The following is a 27,983-nucleotide window of genomic DNA, read 5'->3' on the forward strand; positions in this document are numbered from 1 at the left end:
AATAATAAAGTCAACAAAGCCTTATTCTACACTTACATGCTAATAAAGCACTTTAAACTTTTCAATTTTATACGCTTCTCAATATACAATTGTGATAATAATAATAAAATAATAATAATATTTATAGTAATCATAATTAAAATAATAGTAATAGTAGTAATAAATACATTGTAGCAAATTTTTAACAGCGTAAATGCACGCCTTTGACTACGTCCACACGGCGGTCGGGATGAGTCCCTCTTTACTGGTGCCAGGCGGTTTGAGCACCTCTTTGTTGAGGAAGTCCAATGGAAGGTTGACTAGGAAACCCTGCATAGGTGTGAAAACGTATGATTAGATAACGTATATATTAGATAGTATTATATATACATATACTTATATAAACTTATTTAAAAATAAGTGAATTAAAGACATGCAATTTAATTCATATAAGCACTTCTAATATTTGTTTGACTCGCCTGTATATTTGCCACCCGCTTCATAGCCATTTCTGGATCGGACTTACATAGCGGCGGTTCTTCCTGATATTTTCGCAAATCTGCATACGATTTCACCTTATCAGTTGGCAGACACTTGAAGATCTCTTCATAAAGCTCAGTATTGCGTGTTGCCGTGCGTCGCCACATACCATTCCAAAACTGATCGATCACCGGATCCATCACATCGATTGGCATACGATCCGCGTCTGGATCGAGTAAGCCTAAATGCTCCTTAAATAGAAATTTGCGCAGTCTACCGGCGAACACACCGCTTGGGTATTTTTTGCCATTCATGCGTCCATCTTCAAACTCTTCATCGGTTATGATGGCCGCAATTTCCGAATCACGTTTGCCGATCATGGAACGATCGTTGATATTTGCCGAACCACATATTACAACGCGATCGTCTGCGATCAACAGCTTGGAGTGCACATAAATTAGTTCAGTGATTGGATTATTGTTGAGCTGTGAGTTTGTGCGCAAACTGTGGAAGGAGATATATTCACCGGGATCTTTTATGCCCACCTCCTGCAGACGTGTTAGTATTCCAGAGCGACCGCTGTAACAATAAACTTTCAGCATAAGTAACCCGAAAACACTAAAATATAATTTAATTACCGTGATATTGATGCGTAGTTCCAATGCGTGATGGCGCGCACCGCATTGCCAGTGCTGCCGCCAACGTCACCCTCAAAGCCAGGCAGTAGTGGTATGATCACAAATACACGAAAAGTCTTGCGTTCTCTATACAAAATAATTTTAAGTTTTAAGCTTAGCTATTTGGTAACTTTCAACGCCACCCATACTCACTTATGCGCGCGCACAATTCGCTTGAACAGCGTTTCACCAATCTGATTGCGCACATTGCCATATGCACCCGTCGCACCCAACTGCATGGTGATGAAGAATTGATTTTCGATGTAGATAAAATGCTGCGCCTTCGTTATTGTCTGTATGTAAGCGTCATGTATGCTTTGTTCAACCAAATCCTGCTCGATGAAACCGCAGCTCCAAGAGGACGCGCTGCGCAGCAGCTGACACGTAACACGATTCTGACGCTTCAAGGTAATATTTGGATTCAGCCTGATATTGTTGTAACTCTTTGGCATTAAATATGGGAAGCTGGCGTTATCACGCATCTTCTCCAGCTTTACAGCATTCCAGCGCTGTATGAAGTGACGCGCCACATCGCGCGCCGCTGATCCCACTAAACACACGCCCACGTCATGCCAAGGCATACGTGGTGTTGTCGAGCGGTCTATGATGTCGACGAGCGGCGCATCTAAATTCATCCAGTCTTTGAGTATGAAGTTGGAGTAATCCTTGCCGAACCAATACTTTGCTTGACCATAGTAATCGTTGAGTATTTGCGTTTGGAAAGGCGTGGGATCCTCTAGACCACCCAAGCGTCCAGTTTCCACCTCATCAATGGTGAACACAAGCTGTTTGGGATCTTTCAGCATATCAGGCGACGCTGCGCGCTCATGTTCGGTCATTGTTAGCCGACTCACCAAGTCTTTACCCTTACGCATCGCATTCGTAGTGATTTTCTCCAAAACATTCTTACGCTCCATTTCGGGTGTATTTAATTTCATGCCTTCGATGGCGATTGGTTCGCCTGTGGGCGGTGAAAGCAATTCAGGTATCACAAGTTTATCGCCTGGCGCGATTGTACGTAGCTCAACCTCTTCAAATTGGTGTTCTTCACTGTTTGCGCTTAATTGTTCCCTTTTCTGTAGGTCTACATTTACATTCGTACATTTGCGTGAGGACTTCTGCGAACCGAAGGCAGAGTCCGCATCGTCTTTCGTAAAGAAACCGCCAAGACGTCGTGTGCTACCCGAAGCAGAGGCGGTAGATATGCTGCCAAGGTCAGTCAAACGATGTCGATAGTCGTCCCAGCGGCCATAACAAAGATCGAGACCACCGATGAAAGCGTAAGTCTGATCGACTACAACAATCTTCTCATGGTGAGCCCAGAAGAATACGCCAGCGCGCGCATGATCGGGATGTCGGAGTACCTATGTGAACAAAACGGCACAAATGTGAGTCACAATTTTCTTTATATGAATTTTGGAAATGTACCCTTATATTCTCATGTGAAAGCCTCTGTTTGCTGTAGTAGCTATTAATGCCCAAAGCCATTTCGACCTCTTTGTAGAGTAGCACGAACACCTTAATGCCCTGTGACTATAGTTGCAGAGAGAGGAAGAAATTTTAGTTTCAATATCGCAACTTTATCAAGTAAAATTGCTCACCGCTTTACGATGCAAGATCTTATCCAAGCGCCAGTAATCGCCATCAACCGCCGGCCGTTTCATATAAATTTCCGGACTCAACCACCAATCAGCGATGTAGATTTCCTCTTTTGCCTCTTCAAGCGCATCCGCTATGGCGCCCATATAAGTAGAACCGTCGACATGCCAACTCGCTTGAATACCAGAACGTACAGGCGCGTAGGACATATGCGGGTTGGGATAGGTAAAGTCGCGCGCATAACTATTTGCGGTCTGCTTGAGGTATTGCATCCACTCTTTGCACTTCCGACGTGTCCAGCACTTCAGTATAATATGACGATTATTGGTAAGCACCTGCAGACCCTTACGCATGCCGGTCTGATAGATGCCAGTGGAGACGTCGAAACCCTGATCAAATAATATCACAGATCTACATATTGGAGTGTCAAAAACATGAGCGATAAATGAATAACTGATAATGTTGCAAGCTTTAGCTTTCAAGGTTTTACCTAATGACACCATCGGTGGGACGTATGTAACCGAAGCAAGTCTCCTTGACAAAAAACCAACGATTACGCCATTTGCCGTACAGAACGTCCGAGCAAAAGAAGCTGCAGCGCACACAACACTTCTGCTGAAAACAACCGAAGAAATTACAACCCGCCTGACCGGGACGCGTGGAGCCGGTACGCTTTTGTATAGCGCCCTCCTTGCCCTTGATGCCAAGGTCCGACACGAAAGAGACATTTGAGACCTCAACGAAGTTCAGCTGTTGGAAAGCAAAAGTATATTTAATAATATTAGATTTATGAACTTGGCGGACCGAAAGTTTTTAAGCCCTTTGGACTCACCGTTTCGTGATGATTGCGATACAAGCTGATGTTCAGTAAGTTGTACAGATAATCCTCCAATTGCTTTATACGCATAGGCAATGACTCGACCGTTATAAGTGATTCGGGTCGATTGGGGAAACGTGGCAGCTTTCTTTCCTTCTTCCTTTTCTTACCCAAAATACCCAAATTGGACAGCGGACTATTGCTAGTGCTAGGCAAAACCATTGTACTGCAGGCTTCACCGTTACCATTACACTGCAGTTTCTGGCTCATCTCGCAGATCGTTGTCTGGGTCTGCGACAGCTGCATTGACTTCAGACGCGCCTCATCGGCCATTTGTATGGCCGCCTTTTTAATTGTGGCACGCTTCTCCTTGTGGCTACGCATCGGGAATGGAATGTTCAGTGAGGTGCGAAAGAAACTTAGCTGCTGATGCAGCGAATTGAAATGCTTGTAGCGTCGCTTGATGGTCCACGTGAAGGGTCCATGCGTCAGTTCGATGGTATACCTGTGCAGATGAAAGAAAGATACACTTTACACACTAAACAATAATTCGAAATATTATAAACGAACTCACAAATTTGGATTTAATAAGTGCGTCGTCACACTGCGTTCGTTGTCGATTATTCGCACCTGTATCTCCATACCGGGTATGAATACTTTACGCTGAAATGAATTGAATTTCATGCTCGGTCCATATATAGACGTATATGGTATCTCCGAAGGTTGCCCCATCAATGCACCAGCACCCTCCTCCTCATCGTCATCGTCGTCGGTGTCTTTACGCTGTACCAGCACTGGTTTATCACCGACATTCGACAATATCGTCACGGAATCGGGAAACGCCAGCGTCTCGTCATATTCCGAATCGACGAGCGAGAACTGAAAATCGGGCACACAGCGCGTAACCTTTTCCTCACCATCTTCCTCCTCCAACTCTTCGGGTGTGTAATCTCTACTCTCACCATCAATGCTATCGGTGGCGTTGACTATGTAGGCACGTGATTGCTGCGGATCGATATTGCTGGTCATCGTTATTGCGCCCCCGCCGTCGATCTGTGAATAGAGATGTGGATAGTCTAGCTCATCATAGACAAGCGCAGGATTCGCAAGACCTGTCTCACGATCGATGAATTCGTCTGTGTGAAAAAAAAGAGAGAGAAGATTTGTAAAATTTAGATATTGTCTTAAACTAATATATAAATAAATTAAGTGGTAATCCTCAAGGTATACTTATGCTAGCTGCTATAAGCTTGAGCATATATAAATTTCTGTTAGATAACGGTTAATCTTACTTTCGATTCAGACTATAGAAAAATCTCAAATTCACAAGAAGTCTCTGCTCAACTTAAAAACATTATCCTGAGGGTCCTATAGTCTAACTTTGACCAAAAAGAGTTGTGCTAACTGAATATATATCTAGTATTATTAGCTTAGTGTGAGTTAATTCTGAGCTATGTAAGTCCTGTACCTAATCACGTTATTACCTATTCTCCGAGCAACTAAAAATTCTCAATTGGTTTTGGGGTAAAATTCGGCTTCTCTTCAACAGGGGGAATCAAGAGCTATCTTCGGGGATATTGGAGTTTTATCGCTCAGGTCAATCCTAAGCCTACTTTAGCACTGCGGAATTTGCGGATAATGTCACATATTTTTGATGATGAATTGAATGACAGATTCTTTTGTGTGACTCTGAAGAGCTTGCTTTAGTTGTGTAATTCAAACTGGCGCCGACTTTAGAGAGTCAAGCATATCAGCAACAAGAATATCCGTCTCCTAAAAGACTTCGTCAGTGTTTGTTTGTCAAGTCTCGATTTTGTATGATTAAACCCACTAAAAAAATTTCCCTAATTTTTGTAGCACCCTGTATATTTGCTAGCATTTTTTTAACACAAATAAGCCTGAGAATCCATAATCCATTTAATTTTTTACTACTTGGCGCACCCTGTAAATTTTCTAATATTATTTGATTACTAATAGGCATGAGGACCCATAATCCATTTAATTTAAACAATTGACCCTGAAAAACATTTTCACAGTGCAACCAACTTTTTCGAGTCGACGCTTCCCACGAGAAGCATATAGAAGAACAAGAAAACAATCTAGCTCAGCGCAACTTGTAAGTAGTAAAGCTGAAAGCTTAATCACCACAAAGCTAGTTGAACGCTAGAACGGAACTAGTTAATACTGAAAGCACGAACATAAGTGAGCCGACGAGCATTTAGTGGATACATATGTTTGTAAGTGTGTAAGACATGAATGTGGGGCTCTACATGCCCCAGCTATTATGCTATGGCAGCGAAATTCAACTTCATAATAAATTAAATCGGTTGGCTGATCTAATCACGAGCATCGTAAAATTTCGCATGGAAATCTCCAGCGACCTGCAACGGCATATAACTTTGTTTTTTCTTTTTTGTCGGAAACCGGCGCAAACAGCAAAATGACGACGTTGAATATAAATAAGCCTTTAGCTTAGTTTTTCCGAATCAGTGTGAGTGCAGCAGCGAAAGTGATTTGTATTGCGTAATAGTGAGCGGAAAAATAACGTAGAAGCTGCGATTCAAAGCAACTTGCGAAAATACATTTTATGAAAATTATAGTTTTCCAAACATGAAGTTCGCCGTAGCATTCTTATTGCTGGCCGGTATGCTGGCCATAGGCGTCAATGCCGGTAAGTATGCTACACAAGTCTATATATCCTTTGAATGCCTGGATAGTTCTAAATTGGCGGCATCTTTTCATTTACTCGTGCTATTGTTGTAGTGTTTGTAAATTAAACAACAGTAATAACATTTCGAATTGCAGGCAACGAACCGGTTTGCTCATATCGAAATACTCAGGGTGAAACGATATTCCTGAAATATTTGCCGCTACTCAAACAGGGTCAGGACTATGTGGACTTCGGTGTGGATGGCAAGTGTGTGAAGCGCGCAGTTTGTTCAGAGAATTTCAAAACGGAAGTGGAAGAGTGAGTTGAATTTGATAAGTAAATAGTAATTAATTATATATGTATATAAATGATCAACGTGACGAGCTAAGCTGTACGACTAAACGTCTGCATATATGCGAGCTACTTCATCAGTTTTTGTGATCTCGATCTGAAAATTTGTGCAAATTCTTTTCTTGCCCAGAAACTGCTCATTTGTCGGAAATGCCGATATTTGACCACTATAGCATATAGTTGTCGTACTAACTGATCGATCAAAATCAGGTTCTTGTATGGGAAACTTTTTTATTTGAGAATTTATTATCACGAAATTTGGCATAAATTATTTTTCAAGCGCCACAATTTCCGAAGATATTGTTTAGACCGGACTAATAGAGCATATAGCTGATACAGAAACTGTTCGACCAAAATCAAGATAAAATCTTTTTATACACTTTTATGCTATAAAAAAATTAAATGTGAAGTATATTATAGCTTCGGTGCAGCCGAAGTTAATGTTTTTTACTTTTTTTTTAATTTTTTGACTCATTTTTCAGTTGCGGCAAGTATCGCGTCACGTGCGGCAACAAAAAGACCTTCAATGGCGTCTTTCCCGGCTGCTGTGTTAAATGTTAATTGAAAAATAAACAAAAACCACAAAGAAGAAAAAATTATCTTGAAATGAAATAAATTCTAAAATGCCATAAAGTCAAACGTATTCACCCAGAGCTTGTGCCATAAAAATACTTTTTTAATGAATTTACTCAAAAACTATACAAACGTTATGTTTTAATAAGAAGCTATTTACAATATTAAAATATTATATTTACTAATTTCATATGTCATATTAATATGTTAAAATGTTGCACAAAAGAAATAAAAAGCATGAATGTTTCACAGAAAAAAATTTATGTTTTTTATTTTACACAAATATAAAAAATATTTTTTTTTAAAAATTTGAGTTCTTAATTTACTTATTTTTGCATTGTTTTTTTATTAAATTTTTTTTGTTTTCTGTTCAACATTTACGACGTGTTCAAGTGCCGAACATGACAACAGTTCAACGCCTTGCACTATATAAATCTGTGGCACATAACGGAGGTTATAAAATATGACAACAAAGCCGAGAGCATGTAAAACACGAACGCTTTTTTTAGCAAACAAATTGTTGTACAACAATATAGTAAGCCATTTTAGCGCTAAATAAATATGCTGCCGCCTCAATAAGCTTGGCCGTATGTGTGTGTGTGTGTGTGTGTTTGGAGCATAAGGTTGAGGTGAAATGTTAGGGTCATGCGCAAAAAAAAGCACACAAATAGACGGTTAGCAGACATGAACATAACCTTTTATGCGCGCATAAACAATGGCTGCATATGTATGTGTGTGTGAGTTGTCATATGTGTGTTAACAACGGTAAATTAGTTTGTTTAAATTGGCTTTTAAAATCATTGAAACTGTCTTAAACAAAATGGATTGATTGCTCACTGATATAGGAAGGCTGTAACAACTTTGTAATAATAACTTTACAACAACATTAAGACAATAAAAAATATATATTGTAATATAAATTTACATGCAGCGCACCTACAATCAGCATTTTGTCAAGAAAAGTGACCTTCACTTCACATTTGACATTTACAAAGTGCGGAAATTACAAAAGTAGCCTGAGAAAATTGTGCGAAGCACAAGTTTAAATATGAAATCAAGTGCTCGTTAAGTCACATGTTGAAAGAGAGCTATAAACAAATAATTATCAGGCACTTCTAGCACATATTCTTGATGAAGCAAGCGCCAGCTAGTCATTTTTAACTCATATTATATTTGAATGCATAAAAAAAGTTATAATTTGAGGCAACAAAAAAACTAGTGTTAGTTAAAAAAAATATAAAAAATACATATATGCATATATATAAATACAGAAACAAAAACTGTAATTTACTTGCGTTAGTGCAATGAATACGAAAGAGCCGAGCACTTTATACTCAGAATGAGTTTAAAAATTCATTTAATTTCGTCAGCGCTGATGTAGTGTTTTTGTGCAAATAAATCACGTCAGCAAATGAAGTACTTGTACATTAATTACAAAAAATATTAAACTTAATATCATGCTTGTATATTTACATTGTGATCGTTTATTATGCTTCCTGCAGTGGAAGTTGTTTATATTTATATATGTATATATATATAAAAATTATACCTTTGTATGTATAGGTTGATACATACAGTGGTCTCTTATAATCATGCAACATTTTGACAGTGACAGATTTTTAGCGTTCTACACATATCGTAGAAGAAGTCAATGTTAGCGCAAGAAATGAATTAAACTTTCCTAGGCATTTTTTATAACTAAAAGCAAATAACTTAATGAACGATTCGGTATATGCAAAGTAAAACGCATGAATTTTTTTGCTGACACAACTTAACTTTGCTTGTGTTAATTTCTGCAATACAACTTATCGACAAAATTTCGTATTCAATTTTTTTATTGATTACGATTCACTAGATCATATTACATACACACATCTACAAAATTTTAAACGTCTGCTATCAGGCATAACCAAGTTTTAACCAAAATTCAAAATTTGGTTTCAATATGAGTAAATACTACTTTGTTTTGTTTTTTTTTTTTTTGCTCCAGTAAACTTATAGAAAATGATGTTACCACATTTGCATTTTAGGTGACAATAAGCACATTTGTCTTGAAATCATACATACATATGTATATGTTATATGTTTTGTATGACTTTAGATACGTATACATCTAATATTCTATGCAACTTTGATAAAAAGCTATTCCTGGCAAGTTGGATAAAGCCTGCCGCTTTAGATCATATAGGGGATATTGTATTGAAAAGCGAAGGCTTTAAAATATTTATATAGTTACCTTTTGCAAACAATTATATACAATATTGTTTTTATCTTATTACTTAATTTTTCATAATTTTTTTTTTTTTTTGCTACCACCCTACATGTAACCCTAAGCAGCTGCGCCACCTGTATGATTCAAATATTTACATCATTTGTGGTAAAAAAAAATTCTTTACCCTTTCCTCGTTTATTTATAGCTAGATATGTTGCTTATATTTTTCATGTTTACTCGAACATTTTTATCAATTTTTCTTTATTTTTTATACTTTTTTTATTTATTTTTATTTATTTTTTTTTTTTATATATTGAAAGTATTGGAATCTCTGTTGTCAGTAGCTGCAAATGACTACTATTAATTGAACAACTAACAACTTATATGACAACAGTTGTAGTCACGCCGTGGGCGTCCCTAATCAATACAGATAGTGTGTGGTAATCGATTTTGGGAATTTCAGCTTCATTTACGTGTGTTCTGCTTAACATAATAAAACTTTAAAAACCATAGCAAAAATGTATGCGTTTGAATTGAATATAAAGCCTAGTAAATTGATTTGCTTATTTCATCTATTAAAAAGCATAAAGAAATAATCCTCATTGGCAAAAACAAACAAAGTCAAATACTCATTTAATATAACAACTCATTTTGCGATTTATGAAAGTTCTGCGCAATAATAATCCGAAACGAAATTGTGTCTGCGGTATGAAGTTTTCAGTAAAACTTAAGCAGTTTCCAAGCCAAGCGCGCTACGATTGGAGGAAAGCTTCCTCTCAATTAAAACTAATTTCTAAGGAAGCTACTCGTCAATTTTCAGTAGTGATTTATCACGCTAATATATAGTGAGCTATATAGTAGCGTCTTAAACAGAATATCCATCGAAACTTCCTTTTCTCTAATGATTATCTTTTTAGAAAGCTTTAATGAAATAAAAACGGTATGCCATCCTTAAAACACAGTTAAAAGCAACACGTTTAACTTACCACTTAGTCATAATAGCCTACTAAATATCAAGCAAAAAATTCAAAGTCATTTTTAAGACGCAATTAAATTAAAATAAATTTTTTTCAACTTTATCAGCGCTTGATACGATAAGCAATTTTTAAGCTACTAAGAAACGAAAACTCGTGAAGGTCTCCATTGTTTTAATGGAAAAGTAATAAAATATTTTTGCGAAGTAGTAAACTAGGCGGTTTTTAGTTATGCTACTCTCAATTCCCCCACGTTTAAAGTACGAGTATTCAGAAGAAATTAGGAGATACAAAAATAGCTAGATAAAAAGAGATAGAAATATACTGTGATAAGCTACAATAAAAGCTTGCTCACAACTGCTCGAAGACAACCTAAACTATAGGCCAAAAAGTACAAAGAGAATTTTAGACAAACTAGTTTCTGTGAAGCCCCAAAATAATTATGATTTCTTCGCACACTACCTTTGGACACTTTCTTTCAGCAGTAAGTTCAAGTTCACAGCACATCTCTTATAAGCTTCAATGACAAAGTTTGAATTAAAAATAGCACGTATCGTTTAGTTAACTATTGTTCACAATCACTATATGTATTGTACATGAATTTTAATTAGACAGCTTCAGATTCAGCACAAAAGCGCAAGCAAAAAATTAAAAAAAAAAATAATTATTAGAGGTCAAGGGCATAGAAAAATTTCATGAGTACTGCCTGTATTTGTTTTTTGCTTGAAATAATAAACCACATTAAACGTTCTTCTAAGTCTTTTAACTTATTAATAGAACACCCACGCTATACCAACGGCAAATTTGCTAATGATAGAAAGCGTAGTGCGCATAAAAAGTGAGTACGGTAGCGCTTAGACGCTGTAAACTAACAGCAGTTATCTCTCGCTGATCAGCACTGATTGCTTTACTGAGAGCATTTATTAATGAAGATGAATCAGCTGATCTTAAGTGACAATTTACAAGCGCTGATGTAACAAAAATTCATTGGCTTTATGGGGATTTCCGTAAGTCATTTAAAATAATGGAGAGAATGTCGCACAAGACTTCACAAATGAGTACAATGCGAAGCTAAGAGTGAGCAGTGTTAGTTAACGATAAAATAAGTAATAATAATAATGTCATCGTAAATATAATTAACATATTAAAATCTACAGAAAAGCTAATTGCAATGAGCACAGTACTCAGTGTGGATTAAGGAAATACTAGATTAATGAGCTTGACAGTATTTGATATTCTCTTGACGCCACAACAGCGTTTACAAAGCTGAATGCGTGCCAGTTTCTTAGTTACAAAGTAAGAATACTTTAAAGAAGAGATACTTTGTGAAGAAGAGAAATTTTGATTTTTGAGGAAATGGCGAAAATAGTCGTTTTTTGTGTGCACTTTACATTTCAAAGCAACTTCGAAAACCGAAATTATTAACAAAAATTGTATTCCTTTGATCATTACCTGACATATATACACATAAATCTAAGACGGTCGTGAAAAAATTTCAAGTGTAGCTCTTTTAAAGAAAATATCGGCTCTGAAAACAGGGTTTCGAGAAAAAGTTTTGGTAGCCGATTACTCTAAATTATATCACCGAAAGTTTTTGCCGGAGCAACTTCAAATTTTCGGTGAATATTCTCAAGCATATATACATTCGATACATTATATATTTAGAAAAAAAAACTGTTAGTAACTTTGCCATGTTCTTAGGATTTATAAGGTCTTATTGGCGTGTTTTTAGCGAACAAAAGTGATCGTCCAGTGAATATCCAGTTCCTGCCAGTCTAAAGTAGCATTTTCCTAATATAAATAAACGGTAGAGAGGCTCTTCTACAGACTTGTGAACATGTAAAATTAACCTTAACAAAAGTAAAGTTATTTATCAATCAACAATTATATTATACCTATTGATGAATGCCAACGACCAATATTTGCCAACCTTCTACCAATACCTTCAGGGAATTTTTTTTTATAGCTCTAGTGTGAATAGCTTTTATACATAACCATTATATATAGATATATATAAATAAGACAATGACTGCCATTATTGTACCACATAAATTAGCGTTAACTGCGAAGTACTACACCATTTTAACAATCAGTACAGTCAACGTTACATTAATGAATTCACTTGCGTGCAAAACGCTTTAAATGTTGCGAAAACCACGATTGGTTCCTTTTTATATAATGCAAATAAAATATTATCTATAAATATATACAAGTGTTTCACCAGCACATAAGTTTAAACGACAACAACAATCAAGAAACAATTTTACTTCTAAATTCAGTGAAAGGTTCAAGAAATCAGTTCATCATACACTCAAACCACTTTAGTGCTTATAACTGAATATTTTAGATAACTTTAAATTGAAAACTAAAAAATTATATATGTTTTGCTTTTAATTAAGCTGATTACTTATCAAGCTATCACATTCTGCAGTTTTTCTTAGTGATATTACTAGTTTACTCGTCTTACAAAAAGCACCGTTAAGTGGCTGTGCACGTTTTGCTGGTGTCTGCAATGTAATATCTGCTAAGTATTCTTTGTTTATATTAGCCAATACTTCTTAAATTTAAAGTATCTGATAAGACTACAGCAAATTGCGGTCGAACGACACGTAACGGTAATGGATTAGTGTTGCGACCATCATTTTTTAATTTTAATAGCAAAAGCACTCAAGTGAGTCAGCACATACTGTTACTAAGTATATTATGTAATTATTAAGAAAGTTACGCATTAAGCACAGTTATTGTTTTTTGCATTTTTTTTAAGGTAATGGCGCCTAAATGTAGGCAACATTTTTAGAATTTCGCCGTATGTGCAATATTTTACAGACATGTCTTTCATAGCGAGACCAGAAAATAGAATTAAAGAGTGACTTTTTAAAATTTTTTTTTAATAAATATTACTTTTTTAAAAGCTATAGATATAGAACTTCCGATATTTTTTCAATATTTTCAAAAATGATTTTATTTACATTTTGCTGCACCCTGTATGCACTTTGCCTTCCACTACTTCTGACCATATGTAAGTTCTGCATGCGGCTGACAAAGCGCTGACTAATTTCAAGTGACTCAACCACTAATTTAATGTAACTGGTTTGCAATTTGTATGCGTACTTGTCTGTAAATAACCGTACATTTTTCCATTTACAGTTTTAATTCTGTAATATATGACCAAATGAACGGTTGAGGCCTTTCGGTACTTATTCAAAGTGAAATGCTCAAACTACAATATTGCAAATATTTGAATAAAGGTAATTTCTCAAACGCTTGCGTACAAAAACAAATTAATAATGATACTGAAGCACCTTTTTACAAATAAATGTGTTCTAATGATGAATTAGTGGTGAAAAAGATGGGTAACTTGATTTTGGCAGACAATTTTAAAGCTTCACAAGGTGCTCACAACCCTAAATGGCAAAATAAAATGCAAAATTTGTTAATTCAAAAAATTCTTTTTTTTGTATACATATAAAAGTATGATTATTTTTCAAACTTTCTTCTAATGCGCTCTTTTTGTCTTTTTCTCTATCATTTTTTTTTTTTTTGTTTATTTTTTTTGGTTTTTTTTTTTTGTTTTCCTTTGATAGGCAATTATGTTTGACGATGAATATCTCGTAAACGCTTAACTTTAGCGAAAAATTATACATAACATTTTGTGTAGAGCAGTAAATTTCCTACAAGACTACAAGCTTTTCAATTTAAAATGATTTTTTTCATTAAATGCTGAAATTCAAAAATAAAAAAAAATTAAATAAATTTGCCTTAAAATAGTCAAACTTGAAGTTTACTGTTACGAACTTTTAAACGGTTAGATTTACAAAGAAACTGTTATAGACTTTTTTTTGAAGCGCATTCAATTTCCTGAAAAAAATTCATAAATCAAATTTAAATAAAATAAAAATTAAAGCAGTTGGAAACGAGTTATGAATTTTTCTATGATAATAAGAAAAAAATAGCAAACTGTAATGCGCAGGTCCTTCCTTTCACTTTCTTAAAGTTGTCACTCAAAAATTATTCAAAGCATCAAGCGAAAAAAGTATGCGTTTTTTTGACGCACCCTAAACTACACACCACTCACGATTACACATTTTACTGCTCGCTCATTTACCTATATTGGCAATCAGCTGTGATATGCTGCGTCTGTGACGTCGTAATTCATTCATGCGACTTGCATCGATTTGCTCCGTCTCGGCAGACATCATGTCGTCTGTTGACTAAACGACTATATATTTGTATTTTTGTTGTTCTTAGCTTTCGATATAGCTTTTTTATTAATATTTTTTACTTATTATTTTACAAAAACGTTAATAAAAAAATTTCACATTGTTTTTCACTAAAACATTTTTTTATTACATACTTTTTCGATATTAATTTTTTTAAAACACAACTTGATAAATTAAAAGACAGCATTTTTTAAAACAGAAATCAATTGAAGGGCACAGTAACAACGACTTCCATATCACTTAAGCCACTTATATATGCATATTTAATAATTTTCTCTGTTATATATGTAATTAAATCTCTTTCGAGCGTTAAGAACACTAAATTGAGCATGTCTTCGCACAATTGTGTTCATTTAGTTGGAAATTTACAACATTTGCACGCATATAAACGTTGTGCTTCAACCATTTCTATGTCTTTTTGCACCTATTATTTAATAGTAACTTTGATCTTGCACTTAATTATCCATGAATTTTTATTTTATTTTACTTTTTCTTCACTTAAACGTTTTCATTTCGCTTAGAACACACACGTGCTCGGCAGCTTGTCATGCAAAACAAACAACTGCAGTCAACACGGAACAAATATTGGCAATTGCGAGTGTGTTAATGTGGGCAAACATATGATTGCTGTTGTGCAACAAGTGGCCGCGCCGAAGTTAAAAGTACATGCATACAGTGGTTGTCAAAAATATGTAGCATATTGGTTTCAATATTTGAATATATTTAGTTTTTTTAATAGTGTATACTAGTACAAAAAAAATTATATTAAAGTCGATTTTTGTTTACTATAGATATAGATAAAAAATTTCTTATTTTGCTATTTTGAAAGTTTAATTAATTTTTATAAACACATAAATGCAACGCTGCTGTGTTAAAATAACGCACTTTCTCACTTTGACAAAAGTTTTTTGTATATTCAATTTGCTTTTACTTTGTTTGCAATAAAAGTGTATTAAAAAAAAACGTATACTCAAATACACGCACTATACATAAAATAAAATGAAAATAAATATTAAAAGAAAGACGCGGTAGGAAGATAAGAAGCTTTGCTTTATTATGCAAATCAAGCGCTAACACTACATAAGACTAAGCACATAGTGCGGCAAGGAAATCAAATAAACAAATTAAATTAGAAATAAACTAAAGTGCGCTCTTAAATATGCTGCAGTAATCTTTATTAGGGTGAGCACACAAAAAAAAAAAACTTTTAACTAATTATTTTGTGAAGTAATTTAAAAAAAAAATGTTTAAATTATTTTTTACGCTTTAAGGCTGGACTTTAACCTTGAATAATCTTTTAACGAGTCGATTTAACAAAACATCATATCGGAACTTTTTTTAGATCAATAAATTCCCTACAAGCACACAATTTTATTATATCAATAAAATAATATGTTCAAATGCATTAACTACGCAAGTAATATAAAACAATATACTTGTGTTATTTTCATGGAAAATAAAAAATCACAATGCGCCAGCTGTTAGTATTAATATTAAGAGCTCAAACGTTAGCTGACTTTGTCATCGTAAATTCGTACGATATTTTCACAGTATCAAGAAAAAAATTAAGAGTGTGTGTGCTTCCTAATTTTTATAAAAGCTCTTCCGAACTTCAAATCAAAAAACAAAAAAATTTAATACAGCTCAAAATATTTAGCTCAAATTTGATCGGAATTCTTTTGTTTCGTTATTTCGTATGATATTTTCACAGCATCAAAGCAATAAAAATAAAAAGTTTTTTTTTGGCACTAAACTTTATAGAAGGTCTTTGGATCTTCAAATCGAAAATATATAAATATTTTAGTACTAAAGGGCTGGTATTAAAACTAAAAAAATATTATTTTAAGCTTCACAAATATAACGCGGCATGCGCCAAATGAAACACCCTTTAAGTATGCAATAAACTCGTCCAAAAAGTCTAAAATCAGCACAACAGCTGTTTAAGTGATTTTTCACGTTTCATTACGCAGCCATTTTTTTAAATTTTTTAAAATTTTGTTAATTCAATGTTTTGCGTACAAAACGTGCCAATGCTCACTTTGTTTCAATAATTTTTTCTTAAAACATGTCACAATAAACTTTGGTTTCTTGTTTTGGACTGCCAAATCGTGTATAAACGCAAAATTGTGCCTGCAAGACCTAACAGCCAAACTCAATTCGGCGTAATTTTGCGGAAATCGCTTTTTTTTAATTTTTATTTTTGTATATATTTTTTATATTTTTTTTATTTTTTTTTTTGTTTTTTTTTTGTGACTAAAACCACGTTTGTGTTCTCAGCAGTTAAGAATTTGACAACTTTTTATCGCAAACTGTTGGAAGAGAAGCAAAAAAAACCGTTTTGGTTGGAAACTGTTCAAACGTTTGTAGCATTAACACAGCGCAGTCTTAACACGACTTAAGCTCGATTATTTATTCACATTCATATCATTATATTTATTATTACCAGTTATGTTCATATAATACTTTTGTCTACGTTGTTTTGCGCTTATTGTACTCTTTGCTTTGTTTGCGTTTTCTATATTGTTTACTTTGACTAAAAATTTTAATGTAATCCATATTTTACTTATTTGCTTTGCATTTTGATTTCTTCCTCATTTCTCATTACTTTGAGAGCTTTTTGCATTCACAAATTGTTTTTTTTTTCTGCACTTTCTATGCCACATTTCTAGCTAATATTGCGCATATTTATATTTTCACACAACTGGTTGCTGCAATCTCGTACATTTCGCCTTTCATGCGGCCACCAACTTTCTTTTAATTGAGCAGCCGCCACTTGTTTAGACTGCGAAATTTCTTTGTTACACGGCACACCGACACTTTCGTGGCACAAATGAGCAGCTCAAGCTGATGAGTTGGTAAAAAAACACTGATTACAAAGAAAAAGTAAATCACTCGTGGAATGCCAACTCTACTTCAATTAATGTTTGTGGGCTGACTCTCGTGCGCTCTAGCGCAAGCAGGCATTAGCCCACTTTGAAGGTTGACAAACAATTTGGAATTTTTTTTTAGTTTATGAATTTGACACACACTTGTTGAAGCACGCGTGTAGCCGCTATGAGCGTATTTGCGTTAAGCGCACTCTTCATTTTACAAGCACAGTTAACCGTAAAGCGAAGAGGCCAACCCACGTAGCCAAGCGTTGACACTTTAGACGCCTCGCGACCTGACACAAACGACAGCGCGTAATTGTTATTACTAAATTGTAGTATTTGGTTACACATCCGCAGCGTTGCACCGACTGCGCGCAGCCGTTAGTGTGTGTGTGCGCGCCGAAGTCAAGATAGCGAGCGAGAGAGAGATGGAGAGCACTCATACTCTCCGGGTGCTACGTTTGCCAGCATTAACTAACTATTGCTTTATTTATTATGCTAAAGCAATAACAACAACTAAGTATAGTACAATTTACACACACACACTTTGACTTGCAGAAATTGTTGTTTTGACCAAAAACACTGACTAACTGGCCTACCACCTGCCACTTAGTTGGCGTCTGAGCACACGAACCGCACACGTCAACGACACTTTGGTTAATAATATTAACTAAATGCTTAAAAACGGTTAAAAGCGGCGAGTCAACAATACGCAGACACACGAAGTTGGCTGGTGTTGCCGAAATGGCGAAGTGCTCGCACAGTTGTGTGTGTGTGTGTGTGTGCGTAAGCGCATGTTAACGAAATGAAACGGCCAACTCGAAAAAATGGCAAGCGACGAGCGTTGAGCAAAGTGGAGCAGCGCTCGAAGGCATGCGAGGTGAAGGTCGGTACGGTGTTGGCGTTGTTGGAGCTTCAGTGCCGGTGTTTGCGGACAACAGCGAGTTGATAAAGCGAGCGACTAGACGGCGAATACATTTAGGAACACAAAGCGATATCAATAGCGTGTATGACAACAACAACAAAACAACAATTGAAGCACTGATAACAAAAGGCGACAACAACGAGTGGCTTACAGCATTTCGAAACGGCACTATGAGCCGAAGAGAAATATTTAGTAAATAACTGTAATAATAAGAATGATAGTAATAAATGCAGTGCTTAGCAATAAAGCTGTAAATATCAAGAAAAAGAAATATATATACATATATACATATATAGAGTGAGAAAAAATAAAAATGTTAGATAAAATAAAAATATGCGCTCAACACGCTAACGGTGTTTTAGTTAGTTAATTTACGTGTTTTTGTTGTTGTTTTTCGCTCAGTTGTTTGCCTAGTTTCGTTTGAGTTGTTACCGCTGTTCTTCTAACTACACTTTGTCTTCTGTGTCCAAAGTCATTATTCTTGTTTTCTATGTGTTGTGCGTGTGTGTGCGTTGATAGCTTCTTTACCGATTCTGCTTTCATATTTATATTTAGACTTTCGTTACTTATACCCAACACACGAATATGGTAGGTATTTCGCTGATTGTTGCGATAGCTGCCTTGTCTGACCTCAGCTGCTTGCTGCTTAGTATACAGTTATATTTAACCTCGATTCGTTTTTTTTTTTTTTTGATCAAGATAGCTGTGGACACTTCTAATGTCCATTTCTTAACCTCCTAACTCAAAGCTTGTGTTCAAATTGGAAACAGGCCGTAGACCATATATCAAGAAATGAGATTTTTCGGTTTGCAAGTTTTATAAGGTAAAGTTTAGAGTATAAATTCATTAAAACTTACTTTCAAAAATTCTTAACCTCATTTCCTAACCAATACTTGTATATAACATTAATTTCGAATTTGGGTTTTAAAATATGCGCATTGTAGTGATCGATCTCAAAAGAAAGTTATATATAGACTTTCGCTTGTGAAAATTTCTCAAAAACTCAGTAGATTTCATATAAAAGCCTAGAATTAATTTTGAATCTATAGGCGATTTCTCGAATCAAATGTTGGTCAAACACTTTCCTTCCCGTAATCGATAAAATAAACACTGCCTATGAAACCGATCAGCTAACAAATCTTATTTTTCAAAATATATTGAGCTCAGCGCCAGCTGTGGTACAAAAAAACTTCGATATACTGTTTTTTTTTGCTGAAACACGGTTGCTTTTAGTACTAAGCCTCAATAAGTCATGGGCTTAAAGCACTCGTTCGCACGAACGAACTTAGACTTTTGTACTTTTTTCTTCTGATTACTGTTTTCTTGTTTCTTGCGTTAGTTTCAATTTCTTTGCAACGGTTTCTTATTACTTTATATTGTTTGCGTGAGAGTAATTAAAACTAAAGCTCGCTAACTGGCTGCGGAGCTGGTTTGTGTTGAAAACGGAAACGGTGAGGGTGTGTTCCAAGACAGCATAGAATTAAAAGAAGAATGTGACGTAAGCGAAGAGCGAAAATTGTAAAATAGCGTGCTTGAGGTAATTAAAATTCAAAAGAAACGATCAGCAAGGTGAGTGTATGGCGAGACAGACAAAGTGTAAGCGGACGATTTTTATATACATATATTTATGCGGCAACTGTTTGCTAATTAAATAATAAAAGGATATTTGGTAAATAATAATAAAAAAAAAGTAATAAAATCTACACTCTGCAAGGCAAGTTTAAGGTTCTTTTGCTGATAAATTTGTTGCTCGAAAATAAAATCTCGTCATCTAATGAAAAATCACTAAAACATGTTAGAAAGACATTAGCGAAATTATTTTATGACAGGTGAAGCCATAAAATGTGATAATAAAAAAACTACATAAAAACAATCAAAACAAGGCATATGTATGTGAATTGTATGTAGTTAGGGAAAATAACGCACCCAAAAAGCTGACAACGTTATCAGTAAATATTGACATTCTGATATGTAAGTATGCGACAAAAACGTTGAACTTTTTTATTTTTATTAGAGTGTCTACAATTTTTTTTTACAAACTTTTGAACTCCAACATCGACGCGCCCAGTGGCAATGACGTTTTTATAAATGAGGTTGTATTTTTGTATTGAAAAATATTACACAGTTGTGGATATACATATGTATATGTACATATGTACATTTATGAGCAGTGTGAAACCAAAACTCTTAAATCTACTATTTAAATATTCAAATTTTTTTCGACGAAAAAACGATGAAAGATAAAATAATTTTATTTACAAACTTAAGCTTAAAATTGAAGCTTTTTTTTCTCAACTGGAAACTAGTATATTTTGGACTAGTTTCATACCCGTTTGAATTGGTTATAATTTTGAAATAAATAAACTTTATAAAATATTCCTGAACATTTTCATTACTGCGGTCATTATTCAGTGAAATTAAACTAGACTTTTTTTAAACTAGTTGGTAACTAGTTTCTAATTACTGTAATATTATATTAAAACTGCAGCAGCTCTTAGGAAATTACTAAAAAAATTTTTTTTTTCTAAAACAGAACTAGTACATTTTGAACTAGTTCGTACCCACATATATTACTGTTATTTCTACACATTTTCATTCTTACTATTTCATTGCTGAGAAGCTGATTTTTGATTCAAGGAAATCACTAAAATAATTAAATTTTCCAACACTGAACTAGTACATTTTGAACTACTTCGTAACCACATTTATTATTGTTATATTTCTACACATTTTCATTCTCACTAAGTCATTGATGAGAAGATTATTTGTGATTCAAGGTAACATTAACACAGATAAAGACGAAATGACACGTGAGACAAGTTCGTGAACTAACGGTTATAAAGGTCAAGAATCAAAGGTGACATAACATATGTATGTATTTACATATACATATTTAACTTTGTATATTTATAAAATATTTTTAGAAAACTTATACTTGTCAAAATTTCAGTCGAATAATATGGAGGAGTGGCCCACGTCTACGCATGTAAATGGAGGAAGCAAACCCTTCCATATTTACTTAAAAGTCTAGTGATTCGGCCACAGTGAGTGCAAGAACAATATAATTACAACCTAGTGATTAGTAAGCAGTCGATTAGTTTGTGACTAACGGAATTTTTGAGGGTCACATTTTTGAAATAATTAAACACAAGTAAAAAAGTAAAAAGTTATTATATAATTAGATACAAATGTGCGTGTGTTAGTTGGCACTAGATTTAATCGCATAGCAATACTTTGTACAAGAAACACGTCGCGTGTAGACTTACATATGTACATAAATGCATACAGGGTGTAACAAATTTAATAGAAATGTTTAAATTTAAGACATAAATACGATACATTTTTAAACAAAAATTACTTATTTATTTTTTGGCATTAAAAATTAACTGGTATTTATTTAATATGGTGATACTTAGTTATAGCTGATTTTTGAATTTTCCCAACAAATTCAATCTATTTGTAAAATTTTTAGATTCTTCCAAGAAAATGTTTATATAAAATGTTTTATATTTCCAAATTAAGAAAGTATTGAGCATTCCTGTGACTAAAAGCCGTGGCAGATGCTTGATAGTTCGCGGTTTTATAACGTTTAATTTTTGAAAAATAGATTTAAATTTTTTTTCGTTGAAAATATCTAAAATTAGTAATATTAAATATATTTATAACGTAATATTAAATATATTTGAAAAATAGATTTTTAACAATTTTTCGTCCATGAAAACTTCCAAAATAAATAATATGCAACCCGGTACATTACCAGAAAGTCTTATAACACTCTCAGTTTTTCCTACCAGGTCGGCCAAAAACGTGAGCGCAATCAGTATTAGTCTAGCAACTAAGTATTCAATACCAACGACGCGAATAACAAATTAAGTAAATGAATAAAGGCATTACGGCAGAGAGAAATCAACGACGCCGAGTACAGAGACAAACATGCGTGCATAAATAAATTCAAAATTAATAAGCAATTAATGTACAATGAAAGAAGAAAAATAACAAAACAAAAGCATATTTCTAAAGAAAATTGTGAGCAAAGGGACTTACAAATAAAATCAGTGGAGGGCGGTCTAGGTTAATGCCTTGTGATTGTGCACTCAAACATATTTTGGTAGCTATGTATGTGCGTGTATTTTTATTTATTTATTTTTCGATATTTTTAACATATATATGCTACCGTCTATAGCTCAGTCGAATTTCATGCTGACGCATGTATTTGCATGTGAATATGTATCTACATATGTATAAATCATATATTTATAAGCTCAAAAATATCTTTGAAGTCATTTTTAAACTCTGGCAACATGTTGCACGCGGTAAAATAGTTTTATTCACCTTACGGTTGTTTGTATGCACTTAAACTAGTCGTGATAGATATCCGATTGTCTGTCAAAGTAAGGGCAAATTTGAGTAAAGAATATGCTATCTTGTCCACATGCTTTCCTTAAGCGTCAAAATAAATTTCGAGTCAAAAACCGACACATTCGGTAATTTTTATATAAATGTAAAGAGTTTAAAACAAAAATAATTTTTTCTTGTCCAAAAACAATTTCAACTCGAAATTTACTTTAAAACTGAGATGTTAAAAAAAAATTTTTTGGACAAAAAAAATATACATTAGGGTGGCACGGAAATTTTTTTTTTGCTTTTTTTGTTCAAAAATTTTCTTTTTTATAATCCACAGATTTTACCCTCAGGCTAAGCAAAAAAAAAATTTCTGTGCCACCCTAATGTATATTGGCAAATACTTTACACAGCTTTAAATCCCAAAAGTTTCTAAAGGTGTTCTAATGCTCCGGTTCTTTCAGAATTCTGGTTCGCCTTACTTATTTCATAATAAATGCGAAAATTGCATTCATTTTAAGTTTAATTATCTATAATCAAAGCTTATGTAAAACCGCTTTACAAAATACAAATAAATAATGAGAAGCAATTTATTTTCTCTTGCTTCTCGTTAAACTGCTACGTCTTGCTTTTACTGGAAATATTTATTTTAATATTAAAGCTTCATTATAAATGCGTTTAGCGTGAAAAGCAATCAATACGCAAGCTAATATAATTACATATGATTTTCTATGAAAGTCAATAACAAAAACAGGCAAAACTTAAAAACTAATTGGCATAAGCTGCGTGATTGGCCAGAGTACAACTTACATTAGAAAAACTGCTATACAGATCAGGTAAATAATGCCAAATGCGCAATGCAAAGTATAGCACTAAACCACCACACTGTGGCACTATGTGGCACTGCGCTGTTGTTGTTGCTGCCGCGTGATGTTTGTGCGCCGATTTGAGCGCTGTTTTCTGGGAGAGTTGAGCGAAGTTGCGAAAAGCGGTTTTGAGCGCGAGCAGTTGCTTTGAACTCTAAGCAGTTTTCAGCAAAACAACAAAAAAAAAAACAAAATTAAATAGTATGCTTTGTTGTATTGAACAACTTGTTGCTTATTTGCTTGTTTTTGTGTAATTTAGAGCTTTTTGTGTGCAAGTAATTTGCCACATTTTGGAAGTAATGACACGCTATGTGTTGCTTTCCAGATTTCACGAGAATACTGTGGGCTTGTTGCGTTTAAGCCCGCACTGCGCAACTTTAAACACTTTATGCTGTAAATATGAAAATAAATTTCATATATGTATATATTTTATCACAGCAACACTTGAGTCACTTTATTTGTTTCGCTTAAAAATGATTTCTTTCGCTTAAAACTCGGCGTACATTGACACTTTAAATGCGCAAATAACAAAGACAGTGCTTTCAAATATAATGTTCGCCACTTTACATGCACACACAAAACCAATATTAGCGAGTGATTCACGCGCACGCTTGCCACACTAACGCTTAACACCGATATCGAATAAACACTGAGGAGTTGAATTTTAAGCTTCAACTCAATGCACTACATATTTACATATACATACATACATAAGTATATGAGTGTTTGCCTTGACATCAGCCAAAAGCACGGCTTTTCGAACTCCACGCAAAAAGATAATAATCACAGCACCAAGATATAGTGAAGCCTGCAACACCTTCGCAGCAAACGAAGTTGTAACTCGATGAGTTCACAAGTGACTGGGCGCACAGCTTCAGCGCGAGGCACTCACATGGTCACACAAATTGAAAATTTTTAAAAATATGTTTGCATGTACATATGTATACTGTATAGCTGTATGTATGTATGTACTTATGTGTAAATATTTATGAGCTTGGTTTGTGCCTGGAAAACTGAGTGATGTCGAGGCTTGTCTGACCGCTGTGGTTTGTTTACTCATAAATGCCTGATTGACTTGGTCACAAACGACGGGATTGACTGAGTGCATCAATTCAATGAAGTGCCTATAGTATACATACCTAATAGTGAGTGAGTGAGTTTTTAATATATATAACTATATGTGTACGTATGTATAATATATTTGAGAATCTGTAAATTTAGATTTGAAGATATTGGACTGAAAATAAACTTATCTGAGATATACACATGTACTTATACATATACACACACTAGATGGCAACATCAAAGGCAAGTGATCAGTAGAAAGTTTTAGCACTAATAATTATGACCCAGTAGGAATTTTTTAGGGAAAAACAACATTGTATATTAGGGTGGAGCGAAGAAAAAATTTTGTTTTGGCCTTTTAAAGGAAATTTCGAGTTAAAATTTTGTTTGGACAAAAAAAATTTTTTTTGGTTTAAACTCTTCACATTTATATAAAAATGACTGAATTTGACGATTTTTGATTCAAATCTTATTTTAACACTTAAGGAAAGCATGTTGTCGTTTAAGACTTTTTTTTAAACTCCAATAGTGACCACAAAAAAAATTTTTAAGTTGATAACTTTTAATTGGTCAAAAAGAGGACTCTCCACAGCGTTTAGAACATTATCAAAAATTTTTTACAAAATAAAAATTTTAACTCTAAATTTACTTTAAAAAAAGAGTTAAAAAAATTGTATATTTTTCTAAAAATTTTGTTTTTTATAATCTACAAATTTTACAATCAGGCTAAGCAAAAAAAATTTTTTTTTTCGGTCCACCCTATTGTGTATGATAAATATTTTAAAATTTTCACTGATGTTTAACATGAATTACCAAATAAAACAGAAAGCAAAAATACAAGGTCACGAACTGTACTGCTGGTAGCGAAAATAAAAAATTATTAATATATGTATAATTGTAAACCCCAGCTTTTTAAGGTATTTTAGCGGGTAGGGTACTTAAGAGTCAGAATTAGTACTCTTACGAGTACTAAGCCCAAAAATGTTGGTTACTCAAGCGGTTGCGGTACTTATGCGGGGGCACTTAAGCGGCTTTTACTGTATGCTAGACATCCTAAGGTTCTAGTATTAATTTCTTAAAGTACAATTGAAAAGATAACAAAGCAACCCTCTTTTGGCTTAACTGGTATTTTTTATTCTATTTCTAAGAAATTTAGGTTGCAATAAGTCACTAATTGGAACTAAATAAACCAAAAAATATGATTAGAAAACTACTAAGGCATACATCGAAGAACTGTGGCAATCGGATTTCCAGACAAACCGTCACTAGTGTCATGATTTTTGACAAAAGAAGTCAAATCTAAGAGCACCGGTTCCTGATGTCTTATGACGAAATATGTATTCACTCGAGACACACAACAAATTAAGGAAATTGTGGCTCGGAAGAATAAGAGAATTGCACTTTGATTTTTATCAAATTCAAGCTGTCAAATTTTTACAGTTACTATGTCTTTTCGGTATTCCTACAGACCCTCAAACTCTATTTACACTAAAAAACAGCGAAGAAACACTATTTTTGACGCAAACGAATTTGAAAGGAAAAATTGGCTGAAAGTTAACATTGAAATGAACTGAGATGGAGAGCTCTATCAATTAAGTATATAGAAACATATGTACATACATATATGTGATTAGAAACCTACGTATACATGTTTATGTAGGTATATGTAATACTTAAGAGACAAGAAGCGACAAAATATGCAAACGTTTTTTTGTATAATGCCAAGCTAACCACTTACAATAGAACACCGACAAAAATACTAGACGATTATGTAGCAATAGGAATTATAGATATATGCGTGTATATATGTACATTTTTACGATACACATATCACACATTATGATAGCAATACTTACGAGTATAAAAGAGGCGTTTTTATTAGAGTATGTGACCGAACATATGTATCTACTTAGATAGCAGCGATTTTGAAGCTTTGTTGATTAGATTACTTTTTTACGAGATTTTACTGCCAGCAAATTAAATGCCGTTTTCCAGTAAATTACGATTACGATCATTGACGATTTATTTCATGTTTCCGAAAGTCGACTTTAGCGTTTAACATTTGACGTCAACAGCTGAGCCCATGCCGATATCGCATGTACTCAAAGTTATTCAAGTAAATTTACTTAAAACAGCGGTTTTTATATGCTATACCAAAGTGACTTAGAGTTTTACAACTCATATCGATTTTCAGCGTTGTTTTGCGCCTTTTGGAGTGGCTTATCACAGGCCTGCCAGCGCCAAAGCTCAATTATCGCATAAACTTAATTAAACTAATAAAATTATTTTATCCTAAAGCTATTACATATATATGTAAATATATTATTCCATCAAAACATAATAATTGTCGGCGCAAACCTAATTTTATACGACTTCCGTGTTAAGAGACAATTCTCGGTCGCATATAGGCGCACATACTCGTCTTTATTTATTTTGATTAGTTTCTGCAAACTTTTTCTCACACTTAGTACATAAATCAAGTTACTTTATTGCTTTAGTTTGGATTTGTTTCGCTTTTATGTCCGTTTTCGCGTACTTTTTACACTGAAATTCGCCGGCTGGCGCTAGCTTTACAGAAACATACATATAAACAGTTGGGTAAATAAATATACAAAATAGCTTTGACAGCGGATGTCAAGTGGGATCAGTGCTGGGGTTACAGCATTGCCAGATGGAGACATGTATGTGCATGAAAGCAGAAGTCAAGGTCAAGTTTTGAAATTTTAAATTTATAAAAAGTAAAGATAAATTAAATAATAAAAACAAAATATGAATTAAAGATTAAAGTAGATATATAAATAAATAATATAAAAACTGAAAAATAATTTATAAATATTTCTTTTTTTATCAGAAACTGAAGTTTTAAATGAAAATAATCAAATATTTAACTATTTAATAAAAAACCAGAATTATTTGATTTTCATAATTTCTAGCGTGCAGTTGTTAACAGAACAAACTTATAATTAAAAAATTTAAGTAAAAATTAATTAATTCTTATTTTTTCTCACCCACCTTCTCTCTTTCTATAGCTGATTAAATACATATGAGAGCCCAAATGAATCGGCTAGAACGTTCGGTTTTCTTCTGAGTGAAAATACGTTTTATAGCTTCAATATAGTATATTCAAAAGAATATAGCTTATATCCATGCTACATAGATCGGTAACAATTACACTATATTAATTTGTATAACAAAATTTATTTAAATCTGTCTACAAGCAGTTTGCTAACGAAAATAAAATATTGAATAGAAAAAATTTCACAGCTCCAACAATTCAAAATAATTCGGTGAGCCAACACGGCGTATGAGTCACCTTCAATTATGTAATTATAAGCAAATTTCACTTAATTAATATTTTCGTACGCAATTTATGGCACCAGCAAA

General features: G+C 33.9%; 2 protein-coding genes and 1 long non-coding RNA gene across 7 annotated transcripts; 2 read left to right on the forward strand and 1 right to left on the reverse strand.

The window, feature by feature from the left end:
* Pld (Phospholipase D) lies at window positions 1-27,966 on the reverse strand. Of its 5 annotated transcripts, none has more exons than XM_036374571.2 (10): window positions 27,612-27,966; window positions 4,127-4,688; window positions 3,568-4,057; window positions 3,226-3,485; window positions 2,738-3,146; window positions 2,565-2,669; window positions 1,290-2,500; window positions 1,098-1,223; window positions 459-1,038; window positions 1-309 (listed from the first exon to the last, which is right to left on the reverse strand). In XM_036374571.2, the coding sequence occupies exons 1-10, from the start codon at window positions 27,640-27,642 to the stop codon at window positions 208-210; spliced, it is 3,876 nt and encodes a 1,291-aa protein (XP_036230464.2). In that variant the 5' UTR covers window positions 27,643-27,966; the 3' UTR covers window positions 1-207. The 5 variants fall into 5 exon arrangements, with proteins under 5 accessions (XP_036230464.2, XP_069963799.1, XP_036230465.2 ...); XM_070107698.1 differs by lacking the exon at window positions 27,612-27,966 and adding an exon at window positions 26,958-27,148; XM_036374572.2 differs by lacking the exon at window positions 27,612-27,966 and adding an exon at window positions 26,456-26,900.
* Window positions 6,023-7,385, forward strand: LOC106616864 (uncharacterized). The gene is made up of 3 exons (XM_014233773.3): window positions 6,023-6,223; window positions 6,358-6,520; window positions 7,036-7,385. Exons 1-3 carry the CDS (start codon window positions 6,163-6,165, stop codon window positions 7,112-7,114), a joined length of 303 nt encoding a protein of 100 aa, XP_014089248.2. The 5' UTR covers window positions 6,023-6,162; the 3' UTR covers window positions 7,115-7,385.
* LOC118683137 (uncharacterized) lies at window positions 19,550-22,869 on the forward strand. Its single transcript, XR_011395928.1, has 3 exons — window positions 19,550-19,896; window positions 21,105-21,198; window positions 21,278-22,869. It is a non-coding gene; the product is annotated as an uncharacterized lncRNA (long non-coding RNA).
* Window positions 27,967-27,983: the final 17 nt, after the last annotated feature.

This window comes from Bactrocera oleae, chromosome 4, assembly GCF_042242935.1.
Source record: "Bactrocera oleae isolate idBacOlea1 chromosome 4, idBacOlea1, whole genome shotgun sequence".
Lineage (NCBI taxonomy): Eukaryota > Metazoa > Arthropoda > Insecta > Diptera > Tephritidae > Bactrocera > Bactrocera oleae.

Bases quoted from the DNA above. Each gene is read 5' to 3' on its own strand.
- LOC106616864 (XM_014233773.3), top strand. From the start codon at position 6,163: ATGAAGTTCGCCGTAGCATTCTTATTGCTGGCCGGTATGCTGGCCATA. The intron at 6,224-6,357 runs GTAAGTATGCTA...TTCGAATTGCAG, and splicing joins GGCCATAGGCGTCAATGCCG to GCAACGAACCGGTTTGCTCA. The intron at 6,521-7,035 runs GTGAGTTGAATT...CTCATTTTTCAG, and splicing joins TTCAAAACGGAAGTGGAAGA to TTGCGGCAAGTATCGCGTCA.
- Pld (XM_014233772.3), bottom strand. From the start codon at position 14,511: ATGATGTCTGCCGAGACGGAGCAAATCGATGCAAGTCGCATGAATGAA. The intron at 2,670-2,737 runs GTGAGCAATTTT...CTGCAACTATAG, and splicing joins AGATCTTGCATCGTAAAGCG to TCACAGGGCATTAAGGTGTT. The intron at 310-458 runs GCGAGTCAAACA...ACACCTATGCAG, and splicing joins AGCGGGTGGCAAATATACAG to GGTTTCCTAGTCAACCTTCC.